General features: G+C 50.2%; 1 protein-coding gene across 1 annotated transcript in view; it reads right to left on the reverse strand.

The window, feature by feature from the left end:
- Window positions 1-510: 510 nt before the first annotated feature.
- The window catches only part of SLC6A11 (solute carrier family 6 (neurotransmitter transporter), member 11), a gene marked incomplete at its 5' end in the record, with an annotated part of 123,462 nt that continues 105,668 nt past the window's right edge, over window positions 511-18,304 (reverse strand). The window contains 6 exons of the mRNA XM_011994147.1: window positions 511-906; window positions 3,824-3,994; window positions 4,851-4,951; window positions 6,216-6,318; window positions 10,121-10,258; window positions 13,362-13,474. Coding sequence (XP_011849537.1) covers window positions 754-906; window positions 3,824-3,994; window positions 4,851-4,951; window positions 6,216-6,318; window positions 10,121-10,258; window positions 13,362-13,474 — 779 coding nt within the window. The remainder of the gene's footprint in view (window positions 907-3,823; window positions 3,995-4,850; window positions 4,952-6,215; window positions 6,319-10,120; window positions 10,259-13,361; window positions 13,475-18,304) is intronic.

Raw genomic sequence — 18,304 nt, forward strand, 5'->3', positions numbered from 1 at the left:
AGGTCTGCGAGCCAGCAAGGCACACAAAGAGAATCCCTAAGAGATAACCCAATCCGGCTCCTCCTCCCATTTGGGAGATGGGGAAACTGAGGCCCAGGGAGGGAAAGGGAGTGCCCAAGGTCACTTCATGGGATCAGGGCAGAGGGGGGTCTCCAGCCCAGGAGTCCTGAGTCTGCTGAACCTTTTCTTCTCTGCCACATAGCCTTGCTGTCTGCAAACCCAGTGTCCCTTGGAAAGGGAAAGTTTAAAGGAAAGCTACTGGGAAGACAGCAGCCGAGGATAAACACAAGCAGGGCCCCAGCTTGGGGCCATACCCTGGGGTATGGAGGAGGGGCGGCTGTAGATGGTCAGAGACAAACATGGGACACAGAACAGTCATTAAAAGGCTGACAGAGGAGGACAGCCATCACTCCCCACCCCACCTGGCCCACGACCCCAGTAAAAAAAGTTTTACAATATTATACACTTCTTCTTAATCCCTAGAAAACATTGATTAAAACTGCCCTAGGACAGAAGATCTGGCAGTCACTGTACAGTGTTATCTCTTTGTAGTGGTTACTTCCATGATGACTGGGGGCGGGGAGGGGATATGACTTTAGAGCAGTGTACAGTGGCCACCTTAAAATTAACTTGTTAATAAATCCTGTGCAAAACAAGCAAGCCCCTACCATTAGGTGAAGCATGGGGTTCAGGAATTCATTTACAGACATGGGGGGAAGAAAGGAAGAAGAGCCCCAGGTGGCTGGCGGCCGCTCAGAAGTGCGTCTCCTTCTCTGTGATGGCTGCAATGGTCCCGTCGCTCTTGAGTTTGGCATCACAGTCATTAACTGTCACCATCCGTGGGCTCACCCCAAGCTTGCCCCGCATTTTCAGATCTGTGCTGGGGGTCGTCAACTTCTGAAGTTTCTGGATGGTTGGAGAGGAGGGAAAGATCTGAGTGATTAGCTGCCAGGGTCCAGGGTCTGCCTTGGCCTCTCCCAAGTACACAGGGGACACCTGGGTGCTGGAGAATTCTCAGACTAAGGTCCGGGCCCCAGCTTGGCCTCTTACGGCTCTGTCCTCGATGACGAACAACCTCTCTGGGTCTCAGTTTCCTCCTCTGGAAAATGGGGACCGTAGAGGTCCCTACTTCTGGCATTAGGTCAAGAGTAAGGAGAGGCTATGGAAAGTACTTAGCCTCACACCTGGCTAGGAAAGGTGGCTGGGACTCAGAGCTGTCATCAGGGTCCCTGCCTCGTGCCTGCCCTTGGGGGACAGTGAGAAGCTGGGGTGTGAATCACTGGGTGGGAATGCATCTCCAGGGCTGTTTACAGGACAATTGCTGGATACCTGGGTGCGTTTCCCATGGAAGGGGTGCCATCATGTGGGGAAGGTGTAGCGTGTGTTGGGTGTTCCTCCAGCTGTGCTCAAAGGTAGGAGCATTAACACAAAGCCCAAGGCTCACAGCCTCAGGCCGCCTTGCAAAGCAGCCAGCACCAGCTGGCTAGCTCTGATGGATGCAGACTCCTGTTCCACAGCCCTGCCCCTCAGACCAGATGTGGCCCTGCCTCAGGCCCCTATCCCTCCGTTTCATCTGCACTCCCCAGGTTTCCTGGGAGAAGACTCCAGGCTAGGATTTAGGGGGTGCTTTCTGGGCATAAACCCTTTCCCAAGGAAGGCTGCAAAGCCTTTTGGGTGGCTGGTTTCTCAGGATCAAGGCTCTGTCTTCTCTTTCAGACTCTGGCACAGATCTGGGGCTACAGCATGGGTTCCAAAGCCAGGCGCTTGGGTTTGTGTTCTAGCTCTACCATTTAACAAGGGCAAGAAGCTTAACCCCCTGTCCCTCAGTTTCCCCATCTGTAAAGGGGGATAATAATGGTACCTGCCTTCCGGGGTTAGTATAAGGATCAGATTAGTTGAGTGGTCACCATGTTACCTTCCATTCAGTAAGATGCATCCTCAGAGCACCTCTCTGAGGCACCTCTATCCTCATTTTCCCCTCTAGATCCCTCCCATCCCCCAGCAGCAGCTTTGTGGGAACTGAGGCTCAGGGTGGTGGACTACCTGGCACAAGGACTCTTAGTGAGGAAGACCTGGAAACTGGGTCTGACACCTCCAAAGAATTCCCTCTTTAATAAACCCTGCTGTCCACGTTGGCAGGTGTGTGAGCTGAGGGAGATGGAGGGGGCTTAGGAAAGAACGCTCCCTCCCCTGCTTTCCCCCGCACACCAGGCCTGAGATGATCTCTAGAGGATTTAGCAGGCAACACCAGGCATTTCTGAACACCAAAAAATCATCTGGAAGTTTGGGCAGGGGCCTTCCAGTGGTCAAGGTTTTAAGGCCCCAGGTCAGGTCCCCTCTGGACATGTTTGGCCTGAGATCAGAATTAACCAACTGCCCTCAACCTACAGGCGCCAAGGAGCCTGACTTGCTCTGGGGCATGAGCAAGCTTGAGAAAGAGACCTTCCTTAGTGGCTGGCTCCTTCTGGCTGGATGCATGGCTATTTCTGGAGCCCGGGCCCCTCAGTGGGCAGGCAGGTGGGTTGGGTGTAGCTGACTCTGAGCTGGAGCTTGCATTCTGGCTGTGCATACCCCCACTCTCCATCGCCTCCCGGGTGGCCAAGTTCAACTCCTGCAGTCCCTGGGGTGTGGCCTTGGGGCAGAGACAGGGCCACACAGTAGAGTGCAACCGGTCCAGCAGAAGAAGGTGAGGCAGCAAAACTCAGGGGACAGGATCACACATGTCAGAGTCTCTGCTGTATCCTTCAGAAGCTGTGTGCCCTTGGGCAAGTTGCTTCACTTCTCAGTACTTCAGTTTCCTCATCCATGGAGACAAAAAGAATCTCCACTCCCCAGGACTGCTATGCGGATTAAATGACTTAGTATTTGTAAACTGCTTAGAACAGCGTCTGGCCCACAACAAACACCCTGTGCTGTATACTAAATAAGCAGAAACCCACTCAAACCGCTGTCAGCGGTAGGGAAGGAGAGTGAATAGGGAGTGCCGCTCTGGAGTAAGATGGGCTCGGTAACGATTCAGTTGCTGACAAAGGACCACACACTGTGACAGGAAACATCCAGGGTAGGCAAATCCACAGAGACTGAGTCGATCTGTGGTTGTCTGGGGGTGGAACAAGGGTTAACGGTGAATGCACATGAGGACTCTTATTAGGATGATGGAAGTATTCTAAAATGGATTCATGACAATGACTGCACATTGTGGAACATTACTAAAAATTGTTTAATCGTATAGCTGAAATGGGTTAATTTTAGGATATCTAAAATCTACTTTGATGAAATTGTCTTTAACAATGTGATCTGCTAACTGTTGGCTGTGTAACCTCAGGCAAGTGACCTGATTTCTCTGAACCTGTTTCCTCTACCTGCTAACTACAGAAAACGATGCCTATCGCCCCAGTTTGCTCTGAGGATGGCAGGAGATACAGCAGGTAGACAGCCTGGCAGGGTGACACGTCAGAATGATTGGGATTCACAGAACAGTCAGTGCTAACACTTGTTACCCTCTGGTCCAGGACAGGATCCCAGGGCTTTTCCTATATGAACTCAGTGAGTTCTCACAGCCTCTATAAGTTAGGTACTGCGGTTATCCCATTTTACAGACAGGAAGACAGAGGCTTGGCTCCTAGAAACTGGCTCAGCCAAAAGACCTCACAGAGACACCTTGGGCACAACCATGCTGATAAGCATTGGCCAGAGAGGAGTTTGCCACAGCGCCCGCCGAGGCAGATGGGCGCATGGTCATCGCGCACCGTGCAGATGAGTGAACTGGGACCCAAGGTGCGAACCCTGCCCACATGCACCAGCCCTCCTGGGGCAGTCTCACCTCGGGCAGTGTCCCCTGTGTCTTCCACACCTTGATGCAGATCCAGAGCGGGATGCAGAGCATGGAGGACAGGGCCATGAGCCAGCCAATGCCATAGCCCCAGGCTGGGTAGGTGTAGACGTTGTTGTACTTGAGTGGCTTGTACTTGACCAAGAAGAAGATGAAGATCCCCTGCAGAGAGATGGGGGCAGGTGCCTGGGGGATGGGCCCTCAGCCCTGCTAGGCCATGAGGGGTCTCGGGCCCAGGCAGACCAGCAGGAGGCTGGCAGGGGAGGAGGCTGGCCCCATTTCACAGCCGTGAAAGGTGAGGCCCTGCCAGGACCACAGTGAGCTTGAGGCACAGCAGGCTAGAGCCCCATCCCACAGGCAACAGATGCTCAGGGAACTCGGCCCTGGGTTCTGGGACCTCGCTGGGCTGTGAGAACCTCTCCCCACCCCCAGGAGCCTCTTCCCCAGCCTCTGCCCAGTTAGAAATTTTTATTTTTTCTAGTTACTCCTTGAGACTGGTTTCAAAGTTGCTTCTCAGAACTACCAAGGTCTGTGAAGATGCTGAGTTACATCCAGTGCCAATAAAGGGATGAGTGATTGGGCGTTTTTAAATTAAATGTCTGCTCAGAAAGGCCCTGCTGTGGTCCGGTCTTGGGCAGAGCATGAGCCCCAATGTCACCTTCAGCTCTGCTGCCTTCATGGTTAACAGCAAGACGGGGACAGGTCTTTGTTCCCCACATAGTCCTCAGCCCTCCAAGGCAGATCCAGTGCCTGATTTGCCTATGCAGAACCTGAGGTCCTGAGAAGGGAGCGGTGTGCTCCTGGTCACACGGCAGCACTGGGATCCCAATGAGGCTGCTCCCTGGCCAAGCCCAGAGCCTGTGCCCATGGGTGCGGCTTTGCAAGGCAACCTGAACCAGGGGACATCAACTTCCTCAGGTCCAGCTTCGGCCAGGCTGGGGGCTGCGGAGTGGAAACGTGGGTTGGGGGGTAGGTGGGTGGGTAGATGGCTGGAGGTGGCTCCTGGCGGGGCCCTTACCGCACAGATCCCAGGGGTCACGATCTTCCAGCACCACTTAATGAGCGACGGTGGCCGGTAGCCAATCATGTCTTCAATGTTATCATAGAACCGGTTGCTTCCTGTCCGGAATAAATCAGATGGGCACATACACACCCCAGAGAAGTTTTGTACATGAGTCAGGGGAATGGCTAGGAGTGTTTGCGTTCTCCAGCCTGAGACAGAAAAACTGCCGCAGGAACCTTTGTATTGCTGAAATAACGACCAGGATGTTACATGTGTGAGGTTTCAGAATAAAAAGCAGCAGGAGGGATGCTGGCCCACTACTGGAGACAGCTCTCCTGGCCTCAGGCCCAGGAAATGATGAGTTGCTGGGAGAAAGGTGGAAGGTGATCCCTTTGGAGACAAGGCAATCAGGGGTGGGGATGAGGATTTCTTTCTTTCTTTTTTTTTTTTTTTTGAGACGGAGTCTCACTCTGTCGCCCAGGCTGGAGCACAGTGGCACGATCTCGGCTCATTGCCAGCTCCACCTCCCGGGTTCACGCCATTCTCCTGCCTCAGCCTCCCGAGTAGCTGGGACTACAAGTGCCCGCCACCACGCCTGGCTAATTTTTTGTATTTTTAGTAGAGATGGGGTTTCACCATGTTAGCCAGGATGGTCTCCATCTCCTGACCCCATGATCCGCCCACCTCGGCCTCCCAAAGTGCTAGGACTACAGGCGTGAGCCACTGCGCCCGGCCGGGGATGGTGTGAGAAGGGAAGTGGTGTGCTCCTGGTCACACGGCAGCACTGGGATCGCAATGAGGCTGCTCCCTGGCCAAGGCCGGAGCCTGTGCCCATGGGTGCAGCTTTGCAAGGCAGCCTGAAAAGGGGATAAGGATTTCGAAGGCAGGGGCCTGGCAGGGCTGCTGCAGAGCAGAGGCCTGCAGAGGCATCCATTCCCAAACCACACTCATGGCAGGAGTGACCATCACTGAGCCCAGCAACCCTCACCCACTTGTTGGGCTTGGGGAGCAGGAGGACCTGAGGTGGTTGTCTATGGAAGGCCAGGCACCATGCAGGCTGCTGCTCGACTACACTTTCTCCTACTTGGAGACATGTTGATGACTATTGTTAGTTTACAAAGGGGAAAACTGAGTCTCAAGGGCAGAAGAACTGGCCCAAGATCATAGTGCCTGAGCCCTGAACCCCTTCCTGTGCTGCAGGGTGTGAAAGCAGGAGGCCTCCCAACAGTGGGAAAGGGCCAAGGAATCCCTGAAGAGAAAGAAGAGGCCAGTATAGACCAAGACAAGCCACAGAGAACCAGAGCCCACCAGAGTCCAAGCACCAGGATCCTGGGCACCTGGTGGGCAGCTGGGGTGTGGACGGGCTTGGCTGCTACTCACCATACACCCAGCCAATGCAGATGCACTCAAAGATGGCCACGAAGAGAAGGCACATCCCACTGGCAGCATAGGAGTCAAAGAGCTGGAAGATGTACATGCCACCCTGTAGGTCGGGGGACAGACACACAGACGGATGGGAGGTGAATGGACAGACGGGAGAGCAGGGTCAGCCAGCTGGCCTCAGGAAGGTCCCTCTCTCTGCTCTGTGGCTACCACTGCCAGGAATCAGTTTCTCCCTAGTCTCCCCAGTTTGAAAATTGTACCCTCCCATCTGGGTGCCCCCTAATTTCCTGTCCTTTGCGGGCTGCTGGGACTGCAGATGGTTTGTCTTATCTCAGCCCCTCACTTCCCAGCTCCTCAAGGGCCAGAGACTACACAGAAAATCGAGATGGGGGAGGCTCAGCACCCCTACCTGGATGGCTATAACAGCCTCCTGACTGGCCTCCCTGCCTCCAGCCTCACCCTCTCCAATCCGTCTACATGCCAGCTTTCGGAGGAACCTTTCTCTGAAACGTGCAAATCCAACCAAACACGTGGCAGTTTAAAGTCACCCTTTGGCTCCTTTCAGCCTGCCAGTTAGGGCTGCTGCCCTCCTTACTGGCCTCATCTCCCTTCCCACAGCCCCTCCTGGACAGACCAAGGGACACCCTCACCTTCGTGCCTCTACACATGCTATTCCCTTTCACCTGCTAAGTTCCTTCAAAGCTCAGATCAAATGCCACCTCTTTCAGGAAGCCCTTTCTGACGGCCTCATTCTTTCTTTGGGCCTTCACAGCATGTTTTGTGGACTCAACTAAAAAAGGAGGGGAGCGGGGCTGGTGCACAGTAGGGGGTGATAAATGTAAGTTAAATCCTGTGGAGTGTGATCTCCATGGGTGGGGGAGTCCAGCTGGCTTTGTCCAGGGTTGGGTCCCAGTTTCTGGCCCAGGGCTTGGCACCCAGGCGGTATGTGGTCCATCTTCACGGGATGAAGAAATGACCACAGGCCAGCTCTGTAGCATACAAATCCGTGACGATTGAGTTTAGCGATGACCTAGAATGTGTGAGCTCAGCTGACCAAGGTAGTCTGGGAAGGTTTTCTAGGAGGGAGGAGGGGGGAAAGGACACCAGCTGCAGATGTAGGGAGAGCGGGGGTCTCTAAATAAAATCTTTACAATACAATGAGGGTCCTTAGGGGATGCAATCAAACTCAGGGGAAATGAAAGTGTCAAAGAGCTAGGAAGGATCGGGTGGGGTGGGATAGTCTGAATACCAGGACAGTGCATTAGGGGGCTGGAATGAAACCTGGAGAGCCTCCCGTGTGTCTTCCATGGGGACTTCCTTGGAGTTCTGCTTCCCCTCTGTGCTCCCAGGGTGCCCTGGGCCTGCTTCCTCCTGTCACTCACAGACCACACACCATGGGACTCGTTCATGTCTTCAACTAGACAGGGAGAAATATCTCAATGCCCACAAGGCCAGACAGATGATACGACTGAGAAAAGGGGGCTGGGTGTGGTACCAGGGAGTGGTGGGGACCGTGGCTAACTGGAGAGTACGGGCCCCATCTAGCTACACACCTCTGGAGGGCAGTTGCTGGGGAATGCAGCTGTGAGGCCAGATCTGCAGATTTTCTGGAAGACACCAGAAATACAGATTTTTATGGGAAATTTTTCTGTTATAATTGTTGGCAACTTCGTGTTTTTAAAAAACACAGTGAGGGGGAAACAAAATGGATCTCTGAGTGGGCCATGTCTGGCCGGGGTTCTCCCAGCTATGACAACTACAGCGAATATTCTGGTCTGTGGGGGTCAGGAGCAGGTCTGAGGCACCTCTCTGGGGAGTGCGGGGCTTGGCTTTCTGAGTTAATACCTAAGACCTGCCCCCACCTCCAGTTGCTCCCCTCGCATGAACATCATACTTTACAAAGGAACAAAGAAACCTCAATGCAGCATTCAGCAAGCAGCAGGCTGTGTTTAACCGCTTCCTGTGTCTTCATCCAGTTGGTCCTTCACAGTGCAATTACAAGGCAGGCACTAGTGTTATCTCCACTGTTCACATGGGGAAACTGAGGCACGAAGCAGCACCAACACCTGCTGCAGGTCATCCAGCCAGCTAGTCAAGGGCTGAGGATTGAACCCAGGTCATCTGGATGCAAAGCCCATACTCTCAACCACTCATCACACTGCCTTGGTGGAAGAAAAGACATTTGTGGCCTATTTTTCTTAGAGCTGAGCTTTAAATGTGTGTAAGTGAGGGAAAGTTCCTTCCAGCAATTACCATGAAGGCCAAGGCAGCACGGCCCATTTGGCAATTGAACTTCTCCAGTGCAATTGATCACAGATAGTCCTCCGAGGATGTGGACGGTTGGCGTGGGAGGCCCAAGCGCCTGCTGACTAACAGTCTTGCGTGACTGCAGCACTGGCTCCCTGATGGCCTCCAGGGGCCATGAAGCACCCCTTGGGCAGATGTGAGGCCTCAGTCAGAGGTTGGGTATCAGAGACTCGGTGAGCTGGGGGCACCTGGGGCAGGCGGTTCAAGAAGCACCCTCCACCACCTGCCTTCTCCAAGCAGCTGATGCCTGTGCCAACATCTGCTCCTCTTGGAATTCTGTCCGTTAGCCTCTTTAACGCATCAGGCTAACCCCCCAATTTGTATGTGACAAGACTGTGACGAGAGACTCTAATTAATCAGTGCTTAATGAGGCCCTGCTTACTGCACTGCCCGGTTTCTCTGAGTGGGGAGAGGTGAGGTGGAAACTGGGAAGCGCCATACCATTTATTTGCTCCAACACTGATTATCACTCTCATTAATGTGACAATGACTGGGCGAGGTAATGATGCCAGCCACTGTGCACTGAGTACCCACCCCGTGCCAGGCGCTGAATTGGCTCTGAGGGCATGAAGCCAAATGAGGGCTGGCTCCTGTTCTCACGGCCCCTGAGGTCTGGTGGGGGAGACAGGTGAACAGGTGGACCATAGATCACGGTAATGGGGAGGAGGAGACTGAACTGAGCTGCAAACAAAGTGCTAGGGGCTGGGGGCATGAATGAGGAAAGGGACGCTAAGGAGGCTTCCAGGAAGAGGCAGCATATGAGTTGGGAAGTGGGGGGGATGAGTAGATGCAACAAGGTGGCATGAACCCAAATGCTTTCTAGCCTGACCTCAATATTACATCAGCTGCTTTTACTAATTCTGAGTTCCCTCATTTCTTTCCATGTTTCTTACAAAAACTCTTCTTGTTTCTAGGCAACAGTTCATTTTTTTCTTTTTAAATTAATTAATTTTGTGCATATGGAGAGAAAAATACCTAATGTTACCTTCCCAAGATACATAAGAAGGTATTTATTTGACAGAATGGCTATGGGAGGTGGGGGAGAGAAATACAGTTTTATCAGATGGTCTTAATTTGGAGGTCATGGAGAACCTCTCCTAACCTGCAGGCCCAGCAGGGACAATGAGAAGAGGGCTACACACAGAAGGCCCAGGCTGGAGCACACGGTGCCCGAAGGTGCCAGTATCATCAGAGATGCCCAGAAAAGCCTGCTCTGAACGCGAGACCACTCATAGGTAACTGTTACAGGGCTAATAGCTGACACTGTTGCTTCACCCGGAAGTTATTCTGAGGGATGGCCCAGGCGTCCATGTGCTCACCATGACAGATCAACCCAGCGTTCCCCTGGTGAGTGTGACTCCCCTCTGTGAATAACAGCAGCGGCCTTTAGCTGAGCACTTGCACATGAAGACACTGTGCTGAGGGCTTGATGAGAACTTCCATTAGATCCTCACCATGACCCGCTAGGAGGAAGCATAAACCGAGTGGCAGAGGGCACTAGACCTGACCCAGGTCACACAGCTGGTCACTTTCAGAGCTGGGAGTTGACGTCACACACCCACTTCACCCCGTGCAGCACAAACCATGCCACTCACCTCCGTTAACATCACGAGGCCCAGAAAATAGGAGATAACAGACAAGGCTAGGATGAGCAGCTCCCGCCGGTAACCCCTCCGGAAGACCTTGGGGTACATGTCCACCACGGCAGTCACCAGGCTTTCCACACACACAAACTGGACGGGGAGATACGATGGTGTGAAACTCAAGGAAAAGGCTGCTCCTGGGGGCCCAGGCTCTGAGCAAGCGCAGCAGGCCTGAACCCTGGGCTTCCTTCATTCCCACACCCACTGATGCAGACGAGGGGCCGGAGGATAACAGTAATCCCAGAACTAGCGGAGCTCCAGTCATGCCCATTTAACAGATGAGGATGCTGAGGCTCAGAGGTGGGGAGTGACCTGCCCAAGATTATTCAGCAAGGATGTGGCAGTAAGGACTTGAGCTGGGATCTCCAGACTCCAAATCTAGTACTCCTCCTTCTCCCGCATGCTGCCTGTCACATGCCTATGTGCTGGGCTCTGTGCTGGGGTCGACAACTTAAATGAGACCAGCCCCTGCCCTTGAGGCAAGGCTGGGGTTTCTGTGCCTGTAGTGGGAGCTACGTGCTCTGCTGACGGCAGGCTCTGGTCTGTCTCTGTGGTCTCCGGGGCTGGGATGCTTCCCTGCTCTTTGTTTGTGGCAGATGAGGCCCCTCTGTTGGGTGGAGGGCAATCAGAGGTGAGCCAACTTCCAGCTCTTTGTCTCTGCTGGGTGTCTTTGGGCCCCAGCCAAACGGTGCAGGCATCAATGGCTGAGTTTGAGCCACTAAGCATCTGTATCTTGCGTGCTGAGCACAGGACCAGGTACACGGTATCTGCCCAGTTCCTACCCACCCATTAACAGCCAGCCTGAATATCCTAAGATACCAACCGCCCCCTTACCTGGTTCTCACGGCACTGGGGGCAGATCTGCATGAACTTTTTCCTGATCACTCTTGTCCCCCACTCAGGACAGCCCAACCCTCTCCTCTGTGTCCTGAGTACACCCCTCACCCTGGGGGCCGTTGCCTGATTGTATCTGTCTCCTTACAAGCATGTGGGATCCTGGAGAGCAGGGGCCACATCATTGTCATCTATCTATTTCCTGTGTCTAGCTCAGGGCCCCTGGCACAGAGGAGGGAAAGGCTCAGGAAATGTTTGCCACATTAATAACAGTAATGATAATAGCAAACACATCATACCTGCGACAACGTGCCAGGCTCTGTTCTAGGCAGTTAGCATGCATTAATTGATGTAGTCTCTCCATGGTCTGCACTATTATTATCCCCCTTTTGTAAATGAAGACACAGAAGCACAGAGGAGGGAGTACACAATTTACCCAAGGTCACGCAGGTGGTAAGTGGTAACGCCTGGATTCGAATGAGGTGATCTTGCTCCAGAGCTGGGCTTTACCCACCCCACTGCCCTGCCTTGAGGGAGGGAGGAGGAGTTAAGGGTGCTTTTGCCAGCCACCTTGTTGGGAAGCACCCCTTCCATGGAGCAATTTGTTGGCTCCAAATCCTTTCTGATTTACCTCTGCCTCCTCAGAAAAGGCGTTTCAACACTCCTTGTGCAGACAAAGGGAATGAGGCACAGAGTGGCAAGGTGACTAGCCCAAGGCACACAGCTCGCAAGTCGTGGGGCTGGGACTCAAGCCCAGGCTGTGGCCTCGCAGCTGCTCCGCCTCAGCAGCAAGGGCTGGCTCTGTCTATCCTTTCTCCAGGTTCTAGGGAAGAGGATGGGATGCTAGGGAGGTTGTTTATCCAGGATTGAAACTGACGAGACACCTGCACTGTGTAGGCCAAGAGGCAGACCGGCCCGCGTGCACGTCCCAGCAAGTCACTCAGTATCTCTGAACCTCAGTTTCTTCTTCTATAAAATGGAGGCAATGAAAGGACCCCCCCGCAGCCCATGTGGTTATGGTGACAATGAACTGAGAATGTATCCAAGGCACACAGCAAGGGCAGCACGCATGGGGGTAGGCAGAGTGGCCGCCACTTTTTGTGCCAGACCTCGGGCCCCCAGGCCCAAGTGCTGGCTTAGCTCAGCCCAGGGACTCGCCCAGCCGAGGCCCCAGCCCCCGCCTCCCTCTGCTAGGCAGGCCTGGCCTGTCACGCATAAGCTGTCAATCCCTCCAAGGCCTCTGCCTGCAACAGCAACAATAAGGGAAGATTATCAGCAGAAACACCCGGTGATTTGGCTCAGCAGCCTCTGGGAAACTGTTCAGGGGAAGAAATTGGACTCGACTGGCTTGACAGACACACTGGCTGTGGGGTTTGGGTGCCAAGTGACTCAACTGGCACAAGGTCAAGTGTGAGGGCAGCACTCCCATAGGCTGGGCTGGGTGTGTCTCCCCACTTCACCTGGGGGCCCAGGGTGTCTGACTGCTTTGCCTGCAGAGCTGCCTGCACGGCACAGTGCTGGCTGGCCAAGACCTAGTCTCCTAGGCAGGGAGGCTGTGGCTGGGGGAAGTTCTCCAGGGCTCCTAGGGAAAACTGCTACACGGAGTAGCAGGCAAAGGGTGGGTTTCAGGGACTGATGGGGGAATAGTCTGGGAAAGAGGCCGGGGACCTGGGATGGGAGGCTGGAGTGTGCTCAGTGTGGGAAGTGAGCGCCTGCCGCTGTGTGACAACAAAGGGAAACCGAGTGCATGAGTGAGTTACTAGCTCCGGGTCTATCCCCTTCGCCAGGGAAGGAGGCTGCCAAGCAGAGGCAGGTCGGCAAGGGGCCTCTAGGGAGGGCCAAGCACAGAGGCAGGCAGGTGGTGGCAGGGCAGAGCTGGTGGTGGCATCCAGGACAGAGACGGAGGAAGGAAGAGGAGGTGCTTTTGTATGTGACCGTGTCCTCAGTGACTGGGTTGGGACAGGGACATGCATGCTGTGGGACTCACTCTCTGAGACTCTCTTCTGCTGTGCCTGGCAGTGCTGTTGGCAGGAGTGGTTGAGCAGAAGGGAAGTATTTAGCAAATTTTTCTAAACATGAATTGAGAGTTGGGAATTCCAGTAAGGAAAACAGTATTTGGGGAGGCTTAGAGGGGCTGGAACAGACATTTGTGGGTAAGTGTGGAGCCCACCTGGTGGATGGGGGGTGCAAGCGTTGCTGGGAGGGAAGAGGAGGGTGGAATGGGGGATGGTGGGCGGGGCCCTGATGCCAGGGCCAGGTGGGAGTGGTTGGGCCTGGGGAGCCACTCTTAAGGGTGGCGTCTGGCCTCCTGGCCCGGGTTCCCCTCCCTCCTGGGCTCCCCCTCCCCATGGCCCCTTACCTGGCTGTCCAGGCCTAGGAAGATGAGCATCATGAAGAACAAGGTGGCCCACAGCGGGGAGAGAGGCATCATGGTGACCGCCTTGGGGTACGCAATAAAGGCCAGGCCAGGGCCTGGAGTGAGGGAGAGAGAGAAAGCCACTGGGTGGAGCCCCATCCCTCATACCATTGCTAGTTTAATCCAGCATTTACTGAGCGCCTCCTCTGCGACAGGCACTGTGCCTGCCTCTCACTCAAATCACTTGTTTCCCAGCCACCCCAGGCGGTTGGTGCTATTCTGATGCCCCTTTTGCAAATGAGCAAGTTGAGGCAGAAAGAGGTAAACAAGGGCCTTGGAAGGGTAAAGATTCAAGCCTAGGTTGGGCTGATCCATGGACCTTCCTCTAGACATGTCTCTACTGTTCTCAAGGGGCAAGGTGCAGTTTCTTGTTAAAATGCAGATTCTCAGGCCCACCCAGCGATTCTGACTCCGTCTGCCCAAGGGGAGGCAAGGACCAGGCACCCAGTGGTTGTGGTAGGTCGGGTCCAGGCTGGAGAAATGCTCTTCCACCCTGGCAGCCTCTTCCTTTGGCTTCCACTCTCATTTCCAGGTCCACACTCCCTTGTTTTAGTTGCTCCACATAAGAGGGCTGGGTTAACGTGTCCTCGGGATGAACTTTATCAATGTCAGCAGACAGATACCTGAGAGTCAAGCCCTGTGGCACAGTGGTCAAGAGCACAGGCTCTGTAGCCGGGTGTCCTGGGCTCAAATCTGTTTTCTTAGTTGAAAAATGGGGATAATAAAGTCCTACCTAAAAAAAGTAGTTTTGCTAATTCAGTGAGATGACACAATAAATGGAAAGCACTGAAGCAGGTAAATGCTTAATAGACATGAACTCTGATGAGTTTTTACTTTAAAGAGAAGCTTCATTAAGGTATAATTTACACACTAGTTTAATAGTTTTAAAAAATGTATATACCCAGATAACCACCATGACAATCAAGCCATGGCAATCAAGCTATAGAATACTGCCATTGGCCCCTTGGGCCCCTCTGCTGCCTCTTCGCCTCTGTTCCTCATCTTCACTTTGGGCAACCATCAATTCAGTTTTTTTTTTCATCCTCGGATTAGTTTTGCCTATTCTACCTAGAAATGGAATTGGTGGGTCATATGGCAATCACGTGTTTAACGTTCTAAGAAATTCCAAACTGATTTTCAAAGTAGCTGTGCCATTTTACAGTACTACCAGCAATGTTTCCAATTTCCAGTGGCTCCACATCCTTGCCAACACTTGATATTGTCAGTCTTTTAAGATGTGTCATTACAGTGGGAGAGAGATATTATATCATAGTTTTCATTTGCATTTCCCTGATAGCTAATGACAAGCTAATGACGTTGAGTATCTTCACATGTTTATTGTCTGTTCATATGTCTTCTTTTGTGAAGTGATGGCTTGATTTTTTTTGTCCACTTTTTTTCATTAGGTTGTTTCCTTTTTATTTGATTGTGAGAGTTCTTTATATGTTTAGGATGTAAATCCTTGATCAGAGGAGTTATTACAAATATTTTCTCCCAGTCTGTGGCTTGCCTTTTCATTTTCTTAACGGTGTCTTGTGAAGAGCAGAAGTAAAAACTTTCCAGTTGTTTCCTGCTAGCATGTAAAGAAGTACAATAGATTTTATTTATTTTGTCCTTTGTCCTCACTGAGTTCACTTATTACTTTTTTAGTAGGTTCCTTAGGATTTTTGGCTCCATCAGTATGTTTATCAAGAACATTTTTATTCTTCCCTTTAATTATTTTTATTGTTCTTACCTTATTGCACTCTCTAGGAAGTTCATTGCTATACGGTATAGAGGCAGAGATAGCATACATCCTTGCTTTGTTTCTGATTTTAGGGGAACACATTCAATATTTAATAACTGGTAAATTAATATTGGTATAATACCATTAAGCCACAGATGTTATTCATATTCTGCCAGTTTTTCTCCTTTTGCCCCCTTTTCTCTGTTCCAACATTTAATCCAGAACTCCAGATTGCGTTTAGTGGTTGTATCTCTTTAGTCTTCTCCAGTCTTTGGCAGTCCCTTAGTCTGTTTTTGGTCTTTTCTAAAATCAACATTTTTGATGAGTTCTGGTTGTTGTTTTGCAGAATGTCTCTTGATGTGGGTTGGTCTGATATTTGCTCATGACTTATGCTGAGGCTGTGCATCTTTTGGCTAGAAAACCACAGCAGTGATGTTATGTCCTTTCTGGTGTATTATATCAGGGGGTACACGTCAATCAATATTATTACTGGTGATGTTTACTTTGATCACTTAAGGTTAAGGTTAAACTGTTGTCTGCTAGGTTTCTCCACTGTAACGTTGGAGTCTCACTCTGTCGCCCAGGTTGGAGTGCAGTGGCCGGATCTCAGCTCACTGCAAGCTCCGCCTCATGGGTTTGCGCCATTCTCCTGCCTCAGCCTCCCGAGTAGCTGGGACTACAGGCGCCCGCCACCTCGCCCGGCTAGTTTTTTGTATTTTTTTTGGTAGAGACGGGGTTTCACCGCATTAGCCAGGATGGTCTCGATCTCCTGACCTCGTGATCCGCCCGTCTCGGCCTCCCAAAGTGCTGGGATTACAGGCTTGAGCCACCGCGCCCGGCCACGTTACTCTTTTTCTCTTTGTAATTGTTAACTCTCTTGGCGGGAAATATTTTGAGATTATGAAAATATCCTGTTTCTACTCCAACTTTTACCTACTGATTTTAGCATCCATTGGTGGGTCTTGCCTGCAACCGTGATTACAATGGTGTTTGCCTAATGGTGATTTGGTATTTCCCTTATTCCTTCTATATTTATTAATTATAATTCTTCTCCAAGGAATAGTGTCCTTTCACACCATTTATTTATTCAATTATTTATATATGTCAGTATGGACTCCTGGGTAGTTTATTCTATGGGTTATAATCCAATACTATCATTATTTATTTTACTGTTCAAGTTATTTCAGTATTGACCATTGGGAGTTCCTTCAGGTTGATTTCCATGGCTTTTTGACATGCCTCCATCCTTTTTTTCTGAGCACTTCCTTATTTTTTGGCATCACAAAAATGTTCTAGCTTCACCTTGTCTTGCCCTAGCTCTGAAATCAACTGCTTTGCCAAGGAGCCCTGTTTTTGTTTTTGTTTTTGTTTTAAAGTGAAGAATAGTGTTTAGAAACCAAGATCTGAGCCCTAGGTGTGCTCATAACTATGGAGTATTATTGCTTGTAAGCTCTCTCAGCACACAAAGATAGGAAATATATGTATATTTATCCATGCATATACACATGAATATTTCTATATCTATCTGTACACAGATGAAAACCATGAGTTTTAATATACTGATACTTCCAATTCCAATAAAAGACATTCTAGCATCTGTCCTTTCCTTATTTTTAACTTCTTTCTCAGTGAAAAATCTATCTATAAAATATTTACCTATTTGTTCAATCCTAATATACACACTTATAACAGTTGCAGAATTGCTACCCCTATACTAATTGGAGCACAATACAGTTATTTTTGTCTTTAGCCTTATAATATCCAGTCAAGATGCTGTTTCTCAAAGTTACATAGGTTAGTTTTTCCTTCCCCATTCCCTTCAGCATGGTGACATTTTTCATTTGTAGTATAGTTAAGTTCATTTGTTACTATTTATATTCAATTTGGGGTTCCACTACAGAAAAAAAGATGGTTTATTTTGAGTGGTATGTGAAACATTACCAAGACTCAGAGCTAATTTAAAAAAAATATCTATTCAAAGAAGCACTGCTTCCTTCTCATTCTTCCTCCCTCATTCCCATTCCTCCCTTCTTTCCACCCCTTTTCTGACCATCCCTGAAGGTAACCATTCTTGTTTGTTTCTAGTTAATCCTTTCTGTATTTCTTTTGCACAAATGAGTAGACATATTTTCTCATCTCCCCTTCTTTTTTCACATAATGGGTAGGATACTATAGATATCTGCTTTTTAAAAACTTTTACACATACACATCATTTCAAAAAGTACTCCTCAATTTCTATTTTCTTGATTATTTTATGTTGTAAATGGGTGTTAAATTTTGTTAAAGGTTTTTTAAGCATTGATGAAGCTAATCTTATGTTTTTTTGTTAGATCTATTAACATGGTGCATTATATTAACGGATTTCAATTTCTTGAGATACACTGATGCTTGTTTTGTGGCACAGTATATGGTCTATCTTGATGAATGTTCCATGTCCACTGGAAAAGAATTGTGCTCTGTAAGTACTGAGTGCAGTCTGATAAATATTAGTGAACTCATTGTGGTTGATAGTATTGTTCAGATCGCTGTGTCTTTATTGACATTTCATATAATTGTTCTATCATTAGAGAGGGGTGTTAAAATCTCCAACTATGCTTGTGGATTTGTCTATTTTCCCCTCTAGTTCTATCAGTTTTAGCTCCCTATATAACAAATCTCTGCTTTCAGGTACAAACTCACTAGATTGCTATGTCTTCTCAATGAATTGCCCCTTTTATCAATATGAGGTGTTCCTCTTTATCTCTGCTAATACTTTTTGACTTGAAGTTTACTCTGTCCAACACTAATATAGTCAAGCCAGTTTTCTTATGTTTATTGTTTGAATGGTATATCTTTACCCATTCTTTTATACTTTATCTGTGTCTTTAAAGTGTGTCTCTTTTAGACGTTTTATAGTTGGGTCTTTTTAAAAAAATAATCTGGTCTGATAATCTCTGCCTTTTAATTGGTGTATCTGGTCCATTTAAATTTAATATAAGTGGCCGGGCGCAGTGGCTCACGCCTGTAATCCCAGCACTTTGGGAGGCCGAGGTGGGCGGATCACAAGGTCAGGAGATCGAGACCACGGTGAAACCCCGTCTCTACTAAAAATACAAAACAAAAAAAAATTAGCCGGGTGCGGTGGCAGGCGCCTGTAGTCCCAGCTACTCAGGAGGCTGAG

The sequence above is a fragment of the Mandrillus leucophaeus genome, unplaced genomic scaffold, assembly GCF_000951045.1.
Source record: "Mandrillus leucophaeus isolate KB7577 unplaced genomic scaffold, Mleu.le_1.0 Scaffold442, whole genome shotgun sequence".
Lineage (NCBI taxonomy): Eukaryota > Metazoa > Chordata > Mammalia > Primates > Cercopithecidae > Mandrillus > Mandrillus leucophaeus.